The sequence below is a fragment of the Babylonia areolata genome, chromosome 14 (assembly GCF_041734735.1).
Source record: "Babylonia areolata isolate BAREFJ2019XMU chromosome 14, ASM4173473v1, whole genome shotgun sequence".
Classification (NCBI taxonomy): Eukaryota; Metazoa; Mollusca; class Gastropoda; order Neogastropoda; family Buccinidae; genus Babylonia; species Babylonia areolata.
In genome coordinates, this window is record NC_134889.1 from 26,920,376 (window position 1) to 26,939,077 (window position 18,702).

The following is an 18,702-nucleotide window of genomic DNA, read 5'->3' on the forward strand; positions in this document are numbered from 1 at the left end:
AGATGCCAACGTCAAGCGTATGGTGTCCATGAATGGCAATGAAACGACAGTTACCACAGACAGTGGTGGTGTTCATCGGTTCACCTATGACTTTTCCTTTTGGTCCTTCGATCGGGACCACGGGGATTTCTCGGATCAAGGCCGTGTGTATGCCTGCCTGGCACAGCCACTGCTTGGGAAAGCGTTTGAAGGCTACAACACCTGTCTTTTTGCTTATGGACAGACTGGCAGTGGCAAAAGCTACAGGTACATGGACATTGAATCATTGATTTCTGACATTTCAACGATGGTTACATTTACTGGTTTAGGCTCACAGTTAAAATGAAAATGCTGGGGAAAGCTTTTTAAGGCTACAGCTCCTGTCTCTTTGCTTATGGACAGATGAGCAGTGGGAAGAGCTAAAGGTACTTGCATAGCCATTGATTTTATATGATTGATTGATGGTTATACTTTACACTTGAAGTTATGATGGTTATACTTTACACTTGAAGTTATACTTACAGTTATAACTTATTATGAAAGATTTTACAGAAAAAATATTGATATATATATATATATATATATATATATATATATATATATTTCATTTTTGAAAATGAAAAACAAAAACAGCAGTAATCAGTTCCAAAAAATTGTATTTCTGATGAAATAATGAAGTAACGCATGGCCTGAAAATGTGTGCATTATTTACTCTGACTTAAAAAGTTTAAAATGTTGGAAGACATATTCGTTGTGCTTTGGTCTTGGCATAGGAAGCAGGGCCCAATCCTTTTCTTCCACCATTTTAGCCTCAAGTCTCTGACCAAAGTTATAAAAGCGCCTTTTTCAACAGTACAACACCACGCTGAAACAGGGCCTGGAACTCTAGTCACTGGTAAACACTGGGTCAGAAGTCCAGCATCTGTCTGGTTCTGCCATGGTGCATCACATTTTAGGTTTACCTAAGAGTGGTAATGACCAGGTCTCAAAGTCTTAAAAAGTTGTAAGTTGAAATCTTTGTTCTGTTGCATTGTTGAAGTTGGAGTCCAACAATGGCTCTATTACCAGCTTTCCCATCCTTATACATTGGCTCAAATTTGAGTTTAAAGAGCAAGGGGAGGAGAAACAAGAAGGAAAATGGGCTGCCTGCTGTTCACCATGCTGTTCACAAAGACAACCTCACTCTTAAAAAAAAAAAAAAAAAAAAAGCTAACAAAAAAACATGTGATTAACAAAAGAGAATGGAAGAAGTTGTATTTTTACTTTTGATCCATGTCCCATTGGAAAGAGAGGATTGGGCCCTGCCTTCCTATGCCAAACTCTGTTCACAGTGGATATAACAATCACTACCCAGATGGGTGAAAAAAAAAAGTGCTACAGGACCTTTTACGTCTCATTGACCATACACTCCAAGAGTAGGAAGCATAACTCCATTGTCTTACTCTTACACCCTGCAGCATCATGGGGCATGGAGAGGACCGGGGCATCATCCCCAGGTTCTGTGAAGAGCTCTTCTGCAGAGCTGTGCGGGTCAGCGGCAAGGACAAGGTGAGTTGGAGACACGTCTGAATGGTCTCATTGGAATTACTGTAAACTACTTTGTAAGTGTCCTCCCTCTCTTTGACGGGCGCAGTAGCAGAGTGGTTAAACTTAAGGCATTGGACTTTCAATCTGACTCTGAGGATCCTGGGTTCAAATCTCAGTAACGGCACCTGATGGGTAAAGGTTGGAGATTTTTCTGATCTCCCAGGTCAACGTATGTGTAGACCTGTTAGTGCCTGAAGCCCCTTCGTGTGAATACACATGCAGAAGATCAAATACGCACGTTAAAGATCCACTAATCCATATCAGGTTCAGTGGGTTATGGAAACAAGAATATACCCAGCATGCTCACCCCTGAAAACGGAGTATGACTGCCTAACTGGAGGGGTAAATGAACAAAATGGTCACACATGCAAAATGTTACATCAGTGCATGTCTGTATGAGTGTGTATGTGTTTGTGACTGAAACCTGATTGAATGACACAGGAAATGAATGATGAGTGCCTAAATGGCAGCTGTCTGTCGGCTCTACCCAGGTAGGCAGCCTGTTGTGCAAATGACTCAATGTTTGTAAAGCGCTTAGGAGTTTGGTCCCGGACCAAAGATAGGTGCTATATAGATACTCATATCATTTTTGCACAAATTTCACCCCAACATTTAGGGTGGGCTTTTTACAGGAGCCCATTCCCTTCCTGAGTTTTACCATACATTGCTGACCACTGGGCAGGGCTGGGACAAAACTTTGGCTACTGAAACAAGACAGTGCGTCATGGAGTAATGTCATGCTTACACAACAACACTTGCACTGTGTTTTTTCAGTGATACATGCCACTTCTCATGCAGGTATTCTGGTCTTTGTCTGAAGATCAAAATCTGCACTGCTTTGTAAAGCAACACAATCACAAATGACAAACTGAATTATTATAAGTTCATAATAATTTTCTCCCCCCTCCCCCTTTTTTTTTTTTCAAGTGCATTTACAAGGTGTGGGCGTTAACAAGGGGCATTGTATTTTACCATGCACAGTTTAACTGTTTTTTTGACCCAGAATGGGGGTAGGCATTGTCTAGATACTGGGCGTTAACAGAGCAGTTTACATGAACTTGAAGTACTATGGTGACAGTTTTTAACCCAGAATGGGGCAGTGGGGTTGGGCGTTTACTAGGCGTTTACCAGTAGTTTTGCAGTTGTTAGATGAAGTTGAAATACTGTGGAATTACCATTGGATTGCTTGTTATATGGTGTTAGTGTTCAAAAGTGTGTTTATTGTCGTCTGACTTTTTCTGTTTCACCCCTCTCATGATTTATTTTGTTAAAAAATTATATAATGCGTTTATTTTATCTTCAATATACATTTTTGGATAATTATTTTTTCCTTTGCTATCATGATTCATGTTGTTTGGGAAAAAGACAAAAACCACATGTATATAAATCATGAATATATATATATATATATATATATATATATATATATATATATATATATATATATATGCACACATCATTTCCAGTTGGATTATAAAGTTCTGTACAGCAATGAGACCCATGCCAACAGTGTTATAATGTTGGGCAGGATCAATTTCTGACACGCTGTATGAGTATTGTGCTTTGTTCTCAAACTACAGGATTCAGTGTGGTGGTGGTCAGGGTCAGCAACGCCATTCCTTTGCTGTCATGCAATGTTTAACAAAGTTGTCATGAATGGCTGAATGGGTGTACACCATGCAACAGTCTATCTTCCTCCTCTCACATGAAACTGAGAAGGTCACCAGCAAGCTCTCTGTAGTTAGTGCAGCGTCACCCTTTTATCTGTAGGTTAGTGCTGGTTCGTGAACAAAAAGCGTATGCTTGACTGGTCACTTTTTGTCAGAAAAGCAGTGTTTGGAGTGTGTATTAGGCCCAGAGTCACTGGAGGCTAATTTCTGTTACAGCTTGTTGTTTTTGTGGCGTTCCTGGTGGGCTTGCTGTATCATAGCCATTGCAGAAGAATTGGGCATGGTCCTTATCCTTTGTTAGTCTACCAGCCAGTTGTGCATGAGTGTGTGTGTGTGTGTGTGTGTGTGTGTGTGTGTGTGTGTGTGTAAATGGATATTAACATTGGGTGTCCCCCCACCCCCATGTTTCTAGTGACTGAATAGAGGGAGTTTGGACTGTTGGGTTAAGGGAGGTTTGGTGAGAAAGTAAAGTGATGTTTGTCATACCTTTTTTAATTTTAATTTTTCACACTCAGCCAGCCTCAATGACAAATCAACAGTTAATGAAAAAGAAAGAAAAAAAAAAAGAAGAAAAGAAAAAAATGTCACACAAACCACAGAACAACAAGACACCCCCAGATTGCAGTTACATGATCAAAGAGACAAACACAAGAAAGTGTCCAGTGAGTTTGTACAATGGTGTTTGCGCTGCAACTTAGTGACTTCATGGGGAAAAATGACCAACATGCTTGACACTGTAATCAAAAGTTCAGCTATATAATCACTTCATGATATGTGGTAAACTGTATTCTGGACTAAAAATCATACAGTCTGGACTGATTTCATTCTGCACCAAACATTGTGCGTCAAGAAGAAAAAGTAGGAAATCCTAGAAATCATGGAAAAAGAACCGTCTCACCAGAGACATGAGCTATATGATCTGCCCCCTTTCCCATGGCCATACAATTTCTTGCTCCTCAAATAATGGACTTATATGTCACCCCAGGTCAGGATTTTATTTGAACTGAAGTATTTGAACAGAATGCCACTGGTTCACCCAGTTAAAAATCAAAGAGATGCTAACCACTTTGCCATGGCAGTTAGTGCCAAACATTTTTTTGTGTGTGTCATCAGGAGAAAAAGGATCAAATTGCATTATATAACAGTAAAGATTGCTTGTTATCATTTATTTAAAATCAGAAACTTTGTGTTCTTAAAATCATTACAGCAGTTAATCAATTTATATGTTGACACAAAACCAGCAGCTGAGGCAAACAGCATCGCAGACTGATAATATGGAGGGTATGCCTTCAAACTTGATCAGAAGCAAATATAATTATTGGATTTTTCAGCCTACAACTGGCTTCTACCCAGTGTTGAGTCTGCTTTGGACTTGTATGAGAAAACTGGGACCACACTGTTGAGTGCCACCCATTCACACTCACAGATTATGTGTCCGTGAGAACGTTGTTCCTGACTGACACCTTATGAAAAGGAGTGAAGAGTACAAACTTACCACTAAGCCTCAAACCTAAATACCTACCTCAGGAGGGGCATTGTCATCTTTCTGATTCTCATTCATTTTATATGATATTATGTATAAATATCCTGTTATTGACTAATTGATGTGACCTTGAATTTCCCCTCCTGTGTTCAGGATTAGAATCAGTCGTCAACGTAAGCAGATTCATGGGGACTGATTGGAATGATGTGTTGGTGGTCGTGGCACTCACTGGGCCAGGCTCTGCGACTGTTAGTACAAGCTGATCATTATACTTGCCAAACTGATAAGGGGGTTAATAGATGGTGTCTTGCATATGTTGGATCAGAAGAGGCAATAATGAATGTGTGTGTGTGTGTGTGTGTGTGTGTGTGTGTGTGTGTGTGTGTACTGCTCTTGTGTATCACAACATTGTTGGAATTGGTTCTGTTACAGCCTCATGTTCAGCATAAACTGAGATTGTCCTTCGTGTGTTTTTTGTGTGGAGGAGATGAAAAACCAAAGCAAATCCTTCACTGGTTTACAATCTGGTTTAGAAGGGCTGTAATTCGAGCAGCTTTACTTCACCGTTATGACAGTTGGATGTTTGTGTCAGAGCGATTAGTGTTCATTTTCAGGAGAAAAGGTTTGATTTTGTCTGTATACCATTGGATAGAAAGTGATGAAGTACCGATTTTGTTGTCTCACCAGGTGAAGATCAGTGTAGAGATCAGCTTCTTTGAGATCTACAATGAAAAGATCCATGATTTGCTGGCCTCGTCCAAGGAGAAAAACGGCAAGAAAGCAACAGTAGGTTACAGTTCATTCTGTTGGACTGTCTAATCTGCGTCCCCTGTCTTTGTTGGACTTTTATCCGTCTCTCATTTATTTATGCATATAATATCCAATTGTGCTTTTAGTGTTTGGGATATATTTATATTGTCTGGTTAGTTTGAATAATTGTGTTTCTATGCTTATATTTAGCTACTATTTTGAACATAGGAATCTAATGAGCTGAGACTGTCCTGTGTAAAGCACCAACAGCAGATTTCTGGATAGTGTGCTGGATAAGTATCCATTATTATTGCCATTATCTTTGAAATGAATATTGAGTGTGGATATAGAGGAAGTGTAGAACAACAGGAAGAAGAGCTAAAGAAAGGTATTTTTCCTGTTGAAATATATTTTTTTCTTGGATGCTTACATGCTGGAACTGCTGTTAGTTTAATGCAGAAATCTGTTGTGATAAAAAGAAATACAAATACAAACAAATACAAATAGTGTCACACTGCAGTTTCAGCAGGTAATTAAAAAGAAGAACAAAAACAAAACAAAGCACATTGACACTGACAGAGGTAATCTGTTTGCAGAAAAGAAATGAAAAAGAGAGAGAAAGAGAGAGATATTGGTCAGATGTTCAGACAGACAAATCAAGCTGGAAGTGATTAAAAGTGCACATTGTGATATAAAGATATATTTTTCTTCATATATTACTGCATGATAACATTAAACATAGCCTTGATTTTTTGCATCAGTGTACAAATGTACGAGAATTTGCTTTTGTACTTTCACTTTGTGATAAGTCTTGGAATATTTGACATTGACATTGGCCGCAGATGCAAATGCAGCTGAAACAGTGACAGTGATTGACCCATAATTGCTTTATCAGTTTTGCTTTAGTTTATAGTTTTGATGTGTGCCTTAAAACATGATACACCGTATGTACTGCGAGAATCTGAATTAGAAAAAAAAAAAAAAATTGGATGGTGCGCCTTGAAATCCACAGCGACTTGTAAAATATGGTTACTAAGGAATCATAATGTGATACTGCAACTGAGGCTATGATGTGTGCAGCTGAAAGTGCGAGAGCATCCGGTTCTGGGCCCCTACGTGGAGGGCCTGTCCACCTTTGTCGTCAACTCCTTTGAAGATGTGGAGGTAAGAGATGTCAGAACCTCAGGCATGGATCGTGGGGGAGGAGGAAGTTGTTTAATGTCCTGTCACATGTGCTGGTGATTGTAGACATTTTGTTAAGAGTATTGATTTTAATTACACATACTTAACCGTGACCCAACTAGTGCAGACTCCGGCAGGGGTCTGACATTCCTGTCATGTGCAAACTAATAGAAAATTTCCTTTTTATGTCAGAATGTTATTGTTTAAAAGGTAGGAGAGGAGGTTGAGGGTGAGTTGGGGGAAATCAGGTAGATGGACAGTGAAATCAAAGATGAATATTTGAAATATTCAAGTTTAATCATATAGAATTACTTAATTGATTTTGTAAAAGAGAAGTTGTTAATCTAACAAGAGAAACAACTGATAATGAATGCAAAAAGTCAAAAACATCAACGTTCCCTGTAATGTGTGATGACACACTTGTGTGCGGGTAAGGCTTCATCAAATTGTCGCCAAAAATTGATATGCTGAACTGTCAATTTGATATGCTGAACTGTCAATTACTGAAATTTATGCAGTTGACTATACATCAATGTGTAGTCCATAATGAATTAGATAATAGTCTGAAAATTAAAACTTGGAACTGGTCTGTGAATCTGACAAAAATCTGAGAGAGTCCACTGATTAAATGTTAGAAAGCTCTCATAAAAGTCTGATAAAAGTATTTGCCCATTTGCTTGAACAACAATTGGCAGTATACTTTTATACTGCCTGTAAAATTCTTTGCTCGCCTTTTGGCAGAGCTGTGGATCCTGGGCTGGGCTGCTTGAGCAATCTTTGCAGTGCGAAGTTTGCTTGGCGTTTCCCGTTCTTTCCTGTTTGTGGACTTGGTGTGGACTTTGGAGAATTCTTCATCATCATCATAACTAGAATTCTTTTTGCCAAGAAATCTTCGCGTTGCTAAGATCACCTCAAACAACCCATCACTGGTCACAGTATTAGAGAAATGGGATTGAGAGGATGATGTTTTTTTGTTTTTTTGAGCTCCTGTTAATTTGTTTATTCCCATGTGTCACGCTCTAGAAGAGAGCGGACTAGAAACCCCCACCCAACCCAGCACTAACACCCAGACAACACAAACACAGACTAAAATAATTCATGGTTTACATACATTTATTCAGTCACACACAGAACTTGCCAAATGAACTGACTAACCACAATCCCAGCCACAACAACTGATACACTTAAACGACAACAGAATGGATAAATAACCCACAAAACCCCCCAAAAAACAACAACACAGAGCTTGAAGACACGTCCGTCCAGCGAAAAAAACAGTCTGAAGAATGTTGTGCACTCAGGACAGTTGATAAACAAAGAAAACCTGAAACACTCTGCACAACACCAGATGATAAAAAAACAAATAAACAAACGATGACGTGGACAACGAAGACTGAAGAAAACGACGATGAAAGCGGGTACACGATGAAAGCGGGTACACGATGACAGTGACGAGAAGAGGGCAGCGGGGAAAACTGCTGACAACAGACAACTGAAGCACCAATGCCACCCGGCCGACACAGGTGGAAGGACAAATGGCACAGGAAGTGGGATGCTGAAAACTGCATAGATTTCATTACCCTTCTGGTAGGGTTACCCCTGCCCCCCCTCAATGAACACACAACACGTACTGATAAAAGCTTTAACCACACTGAAACAGCAGTTAAAATATCGCTATAAGATTCCGTTGACACCGCCCCGCACTTCACTCATTGAGCACATTTTTTGAAGGAAGATAATATAGGACATATGAAGGAAGAAAAGGGGAAAAAAAAGAAATTATTCATCAATGATAATTCAGCCTTGTGAAGATAATGAAAGGGGTTCACAAAGGAAAACGTTAACTCCTTTCTAGTGGCTGAAATTTTATAAGCATACCTAATAAATCACAGTCATAATTTCTTAAAAGTTATGTTTAAAATATCACAGCAGAGGAAAACAATACAAGCCTGACTTTTTTAGCATTAACCCTGAAATCCCAATAAACAAAATCAAACATCTCGCATCTTACCAGAACAGGACAAATGAACAAACAGCGCTTATAACAGCCAACTGACAAGTACAAACTGCAACAGATAAGTTCAACAATGCAACAGTGAACTCACCTGCCAACCGGGTACCACTACCCTGACGCTGGAAATAAAAAAACAAAAAAACCAAGACACGTCCAGCAGGGCACTCCCTCTGAGCTGGAGCACACAGAACATAGAAGCATGGCCACCAGGAGGAAAAGCGATCCTCACATGAAGGTGCCAACCAGCTGGGTAAAAAGCCCCGAACCAAACAGGCGCGACCTTCCTCCAAGAAGGCCGCGGGCGAAAAGCCTAGAGAAGTGTCACTGACAGAACAGAGAAATTTTAAACTCTGCTCAGCAGTGACACAAACACACACATGACTCCACGATTGCACGTGAAAAACGTACAACCGGGAGTCACACATACAAAAAGACAAGCTGGGGAGAGCGAGTGGGGAAGGGCATGTACAAAACACTCCACACGAGATTGTCATGAGTTGTGACAATACCCCCCACATAAGTTCAAATTTTAAATTTGGAACAAACAAAACAGTCACAATGTATGACAAGACATTTGACACAACAGACATCCCACTTCCATGTTGCAAAAGTCCACACAACAAAAGGCATTGCAGTGCTGAACTGTTGCTGATCCTACAGTAAAGTTAAAAGCTCGTAAAATAATGCTGATGGTTAAGTAAAAAGGAAAATTAAGTTCATGTAATCCCATTTCAATAGAAAGAACTGAATTAATCAGCAATATCCACATTTAACAGTTGAAATAAAATACATGTTGAAAATGAAGTATCTGTTGAAAACAAAATGATGCATGTTGTAATTAAAGTTATTCATTATTTATTGACAGCCAAAAGGTAGGTGAAGGGTGACTCCCAAAGACATGCACAAGACAGAACTGAACAAAAAGAACGCCTCTGGTCCTGCGACCAGAACCCATACTTTAGGGTAAAATGGCGAACACAGAAACACCGATAACACAGAATTTGGCCACCCGGAGGAAAAACAATCCTCACATCAGGGTGCCATCCAACTGGGCAAAAAGCCCCAAACCCCAAATGGCACATGACAGTACCGAACAAAAACGCCTCTGGTCCTACGACCAGAACCCAACACAGGGTAAATGGCGACACAGAAGGACATGCACAAATGACTGCTCAAAATGTTACATACAAAACAAATCGAGGGAGATTACCCTACCACTTTCCTGTCAATGAAAGCATTATTCAAAGTCAGTTTGGCTGTCTGACAATAACTGAAAAACAGCAACAGTTGTATGACAGATTTAAAGAAGCTCACCACTGGGCTGGGTGACAGAACCAAAACCAAAAGAAAGATGAATATCTAAGTTTAGTCGGCAATTGGTTACAAAAAAAATATTTTAACATTTATTCACTAACGGGCAATAACATCAGTGTACTTTGAATAAAGTTCAAAAGGAACTCAACCACTACTCAGTAAAACTTCACCCTAAAAAAAGAAAAGAAAAGAAAAACAAACAAGACGTCAGTCACACCCTCCCCCCACCCTAACTAACCTAAGTACCCCGCATCTCCACCATTTGTCACGCTCTATAAGAGAGCGGACTAGAAACCCCCACCCAACCCAGCACTAACACCCAGACAACACAAACACAGACTAAAATAATTCATGGTTTACATACATTTATTCAGTCACACACAGAACTTGCCAAATGAACTGACTAACCACAATCCCAGCCACAACAACTGATACACTTAAACGACAACAGAATGGATAAATAACCCACAAAACCCCCCAAAAAACAACAACACAGAGCTTGAAGACACGTCCGTCCAGCGAAAAAAACAGTCTGAAGAATGTTGTGCACTCAGAAGATCAAATACGTACGTTAAAGATCCTGTAACCTGTGTCAGTGTTCGGTGGGTTATGTTGGTCATGCAACGGAAAGAAGAAGAAACCTGTAACATCATGGTTTTGTTTTGAATAAGAACCTAAATAAAAACCAATCAAGTAATTTGCAGTGAACTGTCATAACTGTTCTTGGTGATTCAGCGGGTGCCATTGTGTATTTTCAGGGGTGGATTACTCTGGGCACAAAGAATCGTGCCACTGCAGCCACAGGAATGAACGACAAAAGCAGTCGGTCACATTCCGTCTTCACCATCGTGCTCACGCAGACAAGGGTATGCACATTGTTCATCTGTGCGTCCATGTGTGTGTGTGTGTGTGTGTGTGTGTGTGTGTGTGTTGGAGGTTGGGTGGGTTTGATTGCATGCTTCTCATACGAAGGAGGGACTAGACCTTGAGTGGTGATCTTGATGCTAGTCATGTAGATGAGATAATAAAGTGAGGTTTCATGTGTAGCATGCATATAAAAGAACCCACAGCAAGAGAGTTGTCCCTGGCCAAATTTAAAAGTAAAATCCACTGTAATTGTGTGTGTGTGTGTGTGTGTGTGTATGTGTGTGTGTGTGTCTGCATGCATGCATGCATGCTTGGCCAGTGCTTGCCTGAATGAGTGAATGGCAAGAAACAAATGATGTGCACCTAAAGGCAGCTGTCAGTTGGCTTTACCCAGGCAGGCAGCCTGTTGTGCAAGTGACTGTGTTTGTAAAGCACATAGAGCCTGGCCTTTGATCGAGGAAAGTTCTACATAAGTATCTATGTCAATCCAATAAAGCTCTGTGTTCAGGCTGTAGTGGTGGCAAGCTTTCCTTTTCGTTTGCTTTGTTCTGGGTTGGATGGTAGTGGATGGTGGAGTTGGAATGATCCAGAAGTAGGGGGGTTGGTTGGAGTGATGAATTGTGTTTTCATTGTACTTATGTTTTGAACTTTTTTTTTCCTTTGTTTGCAATTCGCTTCTTTTGCTTTGGTCCCTCTTTAGGGTGAGAGCTGGATGCAAAAAAGCATGTACATTGCTTATCTGTTACCCTTGTTAACAAGGAATTTGTTTTGTCTGTATCCACCAGATGTGCCCATGAATACTGGGTCACTAAAGTTAAGAAACCTTTCTGTAGTGTAGGGACAGAGAGAAACACACCCCTTAAAGCTTGGTTCTTGGTTATTGTTAATCGCTAAGGCAAGAGTAGAAATTCTTTTTTAACACAGCAGATTGAAGTCATACAATGTCATGCAAGAACCATCAGTTAAGCTTTTAAGTTCCTGAAAAGATGCAGGGAAGCCATAGCGTTCTGGACAGTAAGGCAACAGTGATTTATTTTTATTTCTAATTAAAAAAAATTTTAACACTGCAAATTGTAGTCACACTGTGACATACAACAAACATCAATTACGTTTTTAAGCGACTGAAATGATGCAGGGAAGGGGTAGGGTTTTGGACAGGAAAGCAAGGGTGGAAAGTCTTTTTTTAACACAGCAAAATGAAGTCATATAGTGAAGCAACAAACATCAGTTATGCTGTTAAGTTACTTAAATAATGCAGGAAAAGAGTGGTGTTTTTTTTTTTTTTTTTTTTTTTTTTTTCTAACACAGCAAATTGAAGTCATACAGTGACATGCAGAAAACATCAGTTCCATTTTGAAGCGACAGGAAGGCAAGAGTGGTGAGGTTTTTTTTTGACATAGCCAACTGAAATCGTACAGTAACATGCGACAAACATCAGTTATTCTTTTAGTGACTGAAAAGATGCAGGGAAGGGGTAGGGTTTTGGAAGGTGGACGGGTTAAGAGGGGGAATCTGTTATCAGCCAATATCCCTCACCCAAATCAATCATTGATTGGTAGAGTATTTTTTGGTCACAAGTAGGACGAGACCAGCTCTTTTCTTTCTGTTAGTCTAAAACTGACAGAGCATGGCCTGGGTCACAGGTATGGGATTAAGAAAAACAGGGGATTAAGAGGAGCAGAGAGGATTAAGAGGAGTGAAGAAGAAAGGAGATAGCTTTGTGTGATTGTCACAGTTTAATTGAGTGTAAAGATTGAAAAAAAATTCCAGCATTTATATGCTCAAATACCTGCACACACACTGAGATGTTCATGCAGTATAGTTCATTTTGTCTAAAGTTTAACTGACATCTGGGATTCTTACAAGTTGCAGTCAACTGTATGTTAACCACAAGGCACAATTGTCTAAAAAAATAAATAAAAAAAGAAGAAAAAAAAGAAAAGAAGAAAAAATGAACTAAAAATTAGAAGCATTGATATGTTTCTGTATGCAAGTAGATCATGCTTCAGCACCAAATTTTGACTTTCAGACGGAACGAGTGGAGAACCAAGACCATGATCATTCCATCACCAGTAAGATCAATCTGGTAGATCTTGCTGGCAGCGAGAGACAGTCGCAGGCCCAAACCACAGGGGAGAGACTCAGGGTAAGACTTTCAGGTGCCTGAAATGGTGGGTGGACCAGAGCTGAGTCCAGTTAGAAGCATGTTTTTGGGTATGCATGTTTGAGTGTACACAAGGATGTGTCGTGCGTGCGCATTAGTTTATCTCGTCCATGTTTTTGATTATCACTTTGTTGTTTTATTTCCATTCAGAATGAAAATGTGTGCTGGAATGAATTTTCTGTTATTGGACATTTGTTTGGTTATTCTACATATTCATGTTTGTACTACATGTTTGTGTGTGTGTGTGTGTGTGTGTGTGTGTGTGTGTGTGTGTGTAAGCATGCAAGTGCATGTGTATACATGCGTGCTAATGGAAACAGTTTGTTGATGACACAAGGTATGTTTGTTGCAGGAAGGAGCCAACATCAACAAGTCGTTGTTGACACTGGGAAAAGTGATTTCTCTGCTGTCGGAGCGCTCAGTGGCCATCAAGAAACAGCGAAAAATCTTCATTCCGTATCGGGACTCTGTTCTTACCTGGTATGGATGTTACGTTGATTATGCCTTGTGATGCAGTCAGTTTGTGGGTGTGGGCAAGGATGTTAAATCTAGTAAAAATATTCCTTTTCTAGCACTCGCTTCATTATTAAGGTACTCTGTATTCTATGGATCCACATCTGTTTCTTCCATGTGTGTGTGTGTGTGTGTGTGTGTGTGTGTGTGAGTGCATGTATGTGTGTGCATGTGTGTATGCGTTCTTGTGTGCTTTGTGTCTGACTGATGTGTTATTACAAAGTGCTTTGAGAAGTTTGAAAGTGCTATCTGGATTTTTTATTGTTATGATGATGATGATGATGATGATGATGATTACCATTGCTGTGGGACCTTTTAATCTTAGTTGATAAGAGTTTAGGATGCAGTTGTCTTTGCGTAACCACCTGATCTGATTTTATTTTTCCTGTGTTTTTGTTGCTGTGCAGGTTGCTGAAGGAGAGTCTTGGGGGCAACTCCAAGACCACCATGATCGCCACCATCAGTCCTTCACACCACCATGTGGAGGAGACGCTCAGCACTCTACGATATCCTTGACATGTATCGTATCATATTGTATCGCATCGTATTCATCTTTGTCATGTAACAGATCTCACTGGGTGAAATCTAGTTGCTTTCTTTTAAGTAGAACGTGTTGCTACAGTGCAGCTCCACCTGTTTTGTTGGTTTTTTTTTCTTTATTTTTTAGTGCACGCAAGTGTATGTGTTCTCCTGTTAGAGTGGATTTTTCTACAGAATTTTGTCAGGGACAAAGCTTTCGTTGCCTCAGGTTCTGTTACACGTGCTAAGTGTTTGCTACACATGGGACATTGGTTTATTGTCTCTTTTGAATACCCGATGTCCAGACCACAGCTAGGGTCCAGTGGAGGTGGAGAAAATAAATTAATAATAAGAAGTGTGGGATTGGAACCTGTACACTCAGAATCTTTCACTTTCTAGGCAGACGCATTACCACTAGGCCACCACTCCATGTGTGTGTGTGTTGTGTGTGTGCATGCATGCATGTGTGTGTGTGCATGCATGCATATGTGTGTGTGTGTGTGAGACACTGTCCTGCTTTAGTTCTCGTATTGTCTGTGCATGGAGACAGTTATACAGGGTTCACAAGAATTTAAGGACCACTTCGTAAAAAAATGTTTGTTTTAAAAAAAAGTCAAGAAAATCGAGAGATGATTTACACTATGAACAAAATGCAGAATCAAGAGATGATTTGTATTATCATTGAAATCGAGAGATGATTTCAACTATGCCGATTCAAGAGATGATTTCAACTATGCAGGCTGCATAATTCTGGCCTGCCACTGGCCTTTGATCAAACTCACAATTGACACTGTTTTAGTCATACATGCACCACAAGGAGCCTGAAGAGTGTGCTTGAAAAACTGATGTTTCGACCAAAACTTGGCAGTAACTAAGTCCTTAATAAACAGTAGGTTTGGATTTTCATTGTAAAAATTGGAAGTGCACATGCAAGAAAGCATCTGTGGTTATGAGTGTTGCCGTGTACACTGGCTGCATGTACTGCTGTTTTACGGGAATTCAGCATCATCTCACCACACTCCCAAGAAGAAAACGGCAAGTTCCTGAATGTCCTTAACTTTTTGTGAACCATTTATGTAACTGTCTGTGTGTCTTGTGACAAGCCTGTCAGAAGAACTGTTAGGCATCCTGTTATAAAACTGTAGGATTTACAGATTAAAAATTAAAAAAAAATTTTTTTTTTTACCTGGTATCCAGCCCTGACTGAGATTACCTTTATGAGTAATATGGCCAGAATTTTTTTTTCTTCTAAACTGTAGTTTTTAGACTGCATGGTGGGATAAGAAAGTTGTGTTGTTTTGACCTGTGTGCTTTTTATAGAACAGTGTGTAGAAAACCATGTTATTTTGATATTTGTGCTTTTTATAGTGCAGGGATGGGATTAGACAGCTGTGTTTTGACACGTGTTGTCCTTAACTCCTCCTCACGTATGCCCGTCAGACTCGCTCCATTGTCAATGTGGTGAGAGTGAATGAGGACCCTAAAGCCAAGATCATCAGAGGTGTGTGGCCAACTGTCTCTTTGCTTTTTAAAAATTTTTGCTTGCTTTCTTTTATAGTTTCCGTCATTTTGTATGCCGCCATCATTTTGTTTGACAGACTCTTAATTTCTTTTTTTAAATTTGGTATATTCTCCCCCCCCACCCCCCAAAATGGAGTATGGCTGCATACATGTTGGGGTAAAAATGGTCATGTGTAAAAGCCCACAGGTGTACATACAAGTGAACGTGGGAGTTGCAGCCCATGAACGAAGAAGAAGTAGAAGCTATATTTTTTTCTCTCTTGATCTCTACCCCTCTCTGTCCCTTCTTCCTCTTGTTTTTCTCAGTCCATGAGTCTTTCATGCTTTTCACATCTGCAAATGGTCATTTTCCTCTGGCCAAACCAGCAGCTGAGTCTTTGAAGTAGTTTGTGCTCCTGTGTCTGGGAAAGTAAAAATAGGAAAAGAACCCCCTGGGCCAGTCCACTGAGCCTTGGTGAAAAGAGGTTTGTGTGGCATGAATTTCAAGTGCAGTCCTGTGTGTGTGTGTGTGTGTGTGTGTGTCTGTGTGTCTGTGTGTGTTTGTGTGCCTTCTTAACTCAATCATACCAGTGCCTAAACCATGCTCTGGCATCAAACTTCGTTTTAATAAACATAGAAGGCGTTAGTCAGGGATGCAAAAAGGAGGTAACCTACTTTGGGAGGTTTTCAGCCATAGCTACTTTCGTTTTCTCCGCATAGACGGGTAGTAGTTTGCACAGGACAGGAATCAGACCCCTGCCGGAGTCTGCACTAGTGGGTCATGGTAAGTATGTTACTTAAACGTAATTTTAGGAAGAAAATTTCCTTTTAATAAAACGGTTTACATGTTTCTGCATGTTCATAAACTGCAAGCGAAGGGAACTAACTTGTACAGTATTTCCAGCTGTGTCCACGTGTGCATCTGGAGGAAAAAACCGGTTGATTTCAGTATATTTCCTGTGCCTTCCCCCAACAGTTTGGCAGGGAAGTCTGCTAAGGCTGTAAACTCTGTAGGATTGAATGGTTTAAATGGTGTCATTGACTTTGCAAAGCAAAATGTAATGCAGTCCACAGAGGAAGAAGTCCAAGTGAAGAATGGTAACTAACATCCTGACCTGTCAGTTCTGTTTTATCAGAGCGATGTGACAGCCCTTCACTGATGAGCGTGCTCATCAGAAGCTGTCAGTGGGTTAATTACATTCTGTGATAAATTAATTTACTGTCAGAGAGGTTGATGTGTGTTGACAACTAGCACATTGTCATCTTGTACAAAGAAATTGAATAATATACTTGAAAGAGACTTTCATAAGTGCTTCCACAAGGTTCGTAGGGTCCTTTCAAGTCCTTTTAAGTCCTTAGGAATTGGATTTTGGTCAAAAGGCCTTTTAAGTGCTTTGATTCAGCAAGTTGGTCCTTTTAACTCATCAGGAGGTCCTTTTAATTTTTGAAAGGTACTGTTAAGTCCTGTTTTATGAAGAGAAAGAGACTTGAGAACGAAACTGAAACACCTTCGACACCAAAACCGCAAGTTGCAAAGCGCGTTGAAAGATGCCGACGCGATCGTCTGAAACTCAGTACTTACTGTAGGAGGATACAGCCTATAGGCCTAGGCCCTAACAGTAGTGCGCTTTCTGCTCGGTGGCAGACACGAAGTGTGGTACAGTGGCTGTGAGTCACGCCTGCTGCTGCTGCTTTGCTTAGGCCTAGCCTACAGTGACGTGAATTGCAAAGACTAAATACGACAGTCAAATGAGATTAGCTGTTCTTCCGTTTATGAGAGGTAAGTGTCTGCTGTTCTGCATGTCAAATAGATTGGGGTGCAAAGGTCCTTTTAAACTGATTTGAGGTCCTTATAAAGTCCTTTAAAGGTCCTTTTTTGGCTTCATGCCCACCACCTGGGAACCCTGTTCCAGTCAACTTAAAAAACCTCGTCAGTGGACTCTCTCAGACTTTGGTCTGATGATTATCAGATTAATCTCTAATTTCATTATGGAGAAAGTATTTCCCAGATATCAAGTGCATTTTTTTTTTAAGTCATGTTACATTTAACTTTATCTTCTTTTTTTTTTTGACTGTGTGTTATTAAAGCCTTACCAGCGTGAAAGTGTGTCATCTGTAGTCACTGGAACGGTGATTTTTTGAAAATTTATTACATTCATTATCAGTTATTACTCTCGTTATATGAACAGCTTCCCTTTTACCCTTCCCTTAAGACCAAGAGAGAAACAGGGGATTAAGTCAAGCAGAGAGGAATAAGGGGAGTGAAGAAGAGAGGAGATAACTATGAGTGACTGTCCGTTTTACAGCTTTCCTTTTTAGTCCATGATGTAATTTTCTTTGATTGTACTTCTGTTTACTTGTTTGACTCCATCCTCCCATCTTCCCTCTTTCCCCCAACCTACAATACAACTTCCCTCTCCTGAGTGCTAGATATAAAAAAGCAGCTATGCGTACTCCACTACCCTCATGAAATAAGAATTTGTTTCATTTCATTTCGTTTCGTTTCCTCCTCCTCCCTTCCCTTTCTTATTTATTCATTTTAAATGATGCCGTTCAAACATGAAAACGAATACTTTAACAACATGTCTACAATCACCAGTGTGTGTGTGACGAGACATGAAACAAAACTTCCTCCTTCTCCTGTTGGTGCAGAGCTGCGGGCGGAAATAGAGAAGCTGCGTCGACAGTCTGGAACAATGAATGAAGAGAGCCAGGAGGCAGGGCTGGCTGAGATTGCCATGCTGAGGGGAAAACTCATGTCCAAGGAGAAGGAGATGGATGAACTCACAAGGTGCAGTCACAGAGACACTCAGAAAGAAGGAGACAGAGACAGACAGGCAGGCAGGAAGGCAGGCAGACAGGCGCGCACACACACACACACACACACACACACACATACACGGATAGAGAGAGAGAGAGAGGCAGGCAGGCAGGCATACACACACACACACACGCACGCACGCACGCACGCACGGATAGAGAGAGAGAGAGAGAGGCAGGCAGACACACACACACACACACACACACACACACACACACAGAGGCAGACAGGCAGAGACAGACCGAAAGAGAGAGAGGCAGGCAGGCAGGGAGGGAGAGAAGAGAGAGAGAGAGAGAGAGAGAGAGAATGAATTGTGTGTTTCTGCATGTGACAAAGACT

General features: G+C 40.5%; 1 protein-coding gene across 1 annotated transcript in view; it reads left to right on the forward strand.

Moving 5' to 3' along the window:
* LOC143289960 (kinesin-like protein KIF14) overlaps positions 1-18,702 on the forward strand; it is a 53,388-nt gene that overhangs the window by 4,548 nt on the left and 30,138 nt on the right. The window contains 10 exon segments of the mRNA XM_076599229.1: positions 1-246; positions 1,437-1,527; positions 5,407-5,505; positions 6,550-6,633; positions 10,738-10,845; positions 12,876-12,992; positions 13,363-13,490; positions 13,931-14,042; positions 15,483-15,543; positions 18,195-18,333. The exon segment at positions 1-246 is cut by the window's left edge and continues 9 nt beyond it. Of these exon segments, the coding sequence (XP_076455344.1) occupies positions 1-246; positions 1,437-1,527; positions 5,407-5,505; positions 6,550-6,633; positions 10,738-10,845; positions 12,876-12,992; positions 13,363-13,490; positions 13,931-14,042; positions 15,483-15,543; positions 18,195-18,333 (1,185 nt within the window).